The sequence below is a fragment of the Triticum aestivum genome, chromosome 2A, assembly GCF_018294505.1.
Source record: "Triticum aestivum cultivar Chinese Spring chromosome 2A, IWGSC CS RefSeq v2.1, whole genome shotgun sequence".
Taxonomy (NCBI): Eukaryota; Viridiplantae; Streptophyta; class Magnoliopsida; order Poales; family Poaceae; genus Triticum; species Triticum aestivum.
This window is the reverse complement of record NC_057797.1, coordinates 620829919-620831924: the sequence shown is the minus strand read 5'-3', so window position 1 is coordinate 620831924 and position 2006 is coordinate 620829919. Positions and strand designations below refer to the sequence as shown.

The window sequence follows — 2006 nt, the reverse complement described above, 5'->3', positions numbered from 1 at the left end:
ATTGCAGTAAGGAGCGACATGTATCAAGAAAGAATAGAGCCTACAGTGTGTACTATTTTTTTCTTTTTCTTTATGTTTGTGCTAGCTCGGGGTACCATCCTGAAGGTCCGTGTGAAAATAATTTGCATATATCTCATCAACGCTGTTCAGAAAGCTTTCTGTCAATGTCTTCAATTTCATCTTGTTAGCAAGACAGCTTCTTTTATAATTTGGGTTTGGAAAGCTAACCTAAAAGTGCCTTAGAAAGTGGGATCACCGTATATTCAGTTTTAACAGCTACAGTATGCATTCAAATAAGCAATTAATTTTGTTCAGCATGCAGAAAATTTTGACATATTTTCCAGTCAAATCAGATAAAGTTATGCCTGCCCATGGATTAACATAGTGAATCAGATAAAATTTCGACACACTAAACTTCATCAGAAGATATCAACATGGTGAAGGCTCTTGATCCCAAAGTAAAGGATTAAGGGGGCAGTTTTAGTAGAACTAGCATATTCAATTGGCAGCGTACCATCCATTTTCAGTGATTTTCATGATACTTTGAATGATTCAGAGTGTTCCATAGTGCCTACATATTCCCTTAAATAATGATTCAGTGCAGGAGTACATGTTGAATTCAGTATACCAGTATATGATATCTTCTGCTCCTATTAAGCACATACTTACCACCCTTTAGACAGATCGGTATCCATCGTTAACTCATTACCACTGACTCCTCTCGAACAATATCTTTTCTTGAAAGAGTAAACAGATAAAACTATTGAACACAACAACAGATACAGCAGTATAATTGCTTTGGTTCATAATCTTCATCATCTCGAACAACTCTCACATCTGAAAATTTAGATGTTGAGCACTGGGCAGGAGAGTGAGGAGCACAGGAGACATGACAAGTAAACAAACATCAACTTACTTGACATCTCGTCGCCCCTCTTCAGTCTCCTCTCTAATGTACATATGCTGCATCCGCCCCCAAGCGCGCATTATTTTACAGACAAACAGAGGGATCCTATTCGTCTCTGACGAACTCGAACTCGTCCTCCCGGAGGTGAGCGAAGAACCGGACCGGCTTGTCCTGTCCGTCGAGCTTCAGCTCGAACTCCACCCGGAAAGGGCGATTGGCCGTGATGCGCTTGCCCTTCCAGACACCGACATACTGTTTGACCACACCTTCCATGCCGCGGAGGTCCAGGTCCGGCGCCTTGGGGACGTGGTAGACGCGGACCGGCGCCGTGACGCACACGCGCTTGCCGAGCTTGGGCGCCGCCGCGGCCTCCTCGTCCGCCACGTCGGGGGACGGGGACGGGGACACGCTGCTGACGGCGACCTGGCGCGCGGTGCGGAGGCCCGCGCGGCACCGCGGTGGCGCGAGGCAGCGCGCGGCCGTGGGATTTGGAGGGAGGGGTCGGCGGAGGAGGAACGAGGAGGAGGTGGAAGGGGACGCCGCGGCGGTGGCGGTGGCGGTGGCGGTTGCCATCGGGGAGGTTGGTGTGCTCGCGGGCGTGTGGGGAATTGCGTCGAGCAGGCGGTGTGCACGTGAAGGTGAGATACGCGGCGCCGAAGGTGGAGGAAGTGATGGCGATTCGGGAGAGGCGTGGAAATTCTCGCGAGGTGTGGTTGGTTTGTCAGATGATGAAAAAGGAAAAGCTATGCGCTAGTGACCCCTACACATTCCAAGGGACATCTGATCATCACGGCGGGTTGTGGCAGGACCAGGCGGGTTGTGCCGCTCAGGCAATCTCCTTTTGACACATTCACATTGGATCAACATGGTCCAGCCCATTTACAGCGAGACACGCATCCACCGTGAAATGTCCAGGAATTTAAAAAATGTTTTTATTCTTTTAATTTTATTTATTTATTCCAAACGTTCCTGGTTTGCAATTTGTTCAGAAATTCCAAAAAGTTTAGAATTACAAATTTGTTCGCTTATTTTACTAGAAATGTATGGAAAATCATGAAAAAACTTTAATTTCAGATTTTTCAAAGGTTCATGTCGCATT

The 2006-nt window shown here is 47.3% G+C and overlaps 1 protein-coding gene across 1 annotated transcript; it reads right to left on the bottom strand.

Annotated features, from left to right (window-relative positions):
- Nucleotides 1–607: 607 nt before the first annotated feature.
- LOC123189824 (ferredoxin-thioredoxin reductase, variable chain) lies at nucleotides 608–1648 on the bottom strand. Its single transcript, XM_044602325.1, has one exon. It carries the CDS (start codon nucleotides 1478–1480, stop codon nucleotides 1013–1015), a length of 468 nt encoding a protein of 155 aa, XP_044458260.1. The 5' UTR covers nucleotides 1481–1648; the 3' UTR covers nucleotides 608–1012.
- Nucleotides 1649–2006: the final 358 nt, after the last annotated feature.

What these genes read in the sequence shown, in the direction of transcription:
- LOC123189824 (XM_044602325.1), bottom strand. Translation starts at nt 1,480, where the DNA reads ATGGCAACCGCCACCGCCACCGCCACCGCCGCGGCGTCCCCTTCCACC.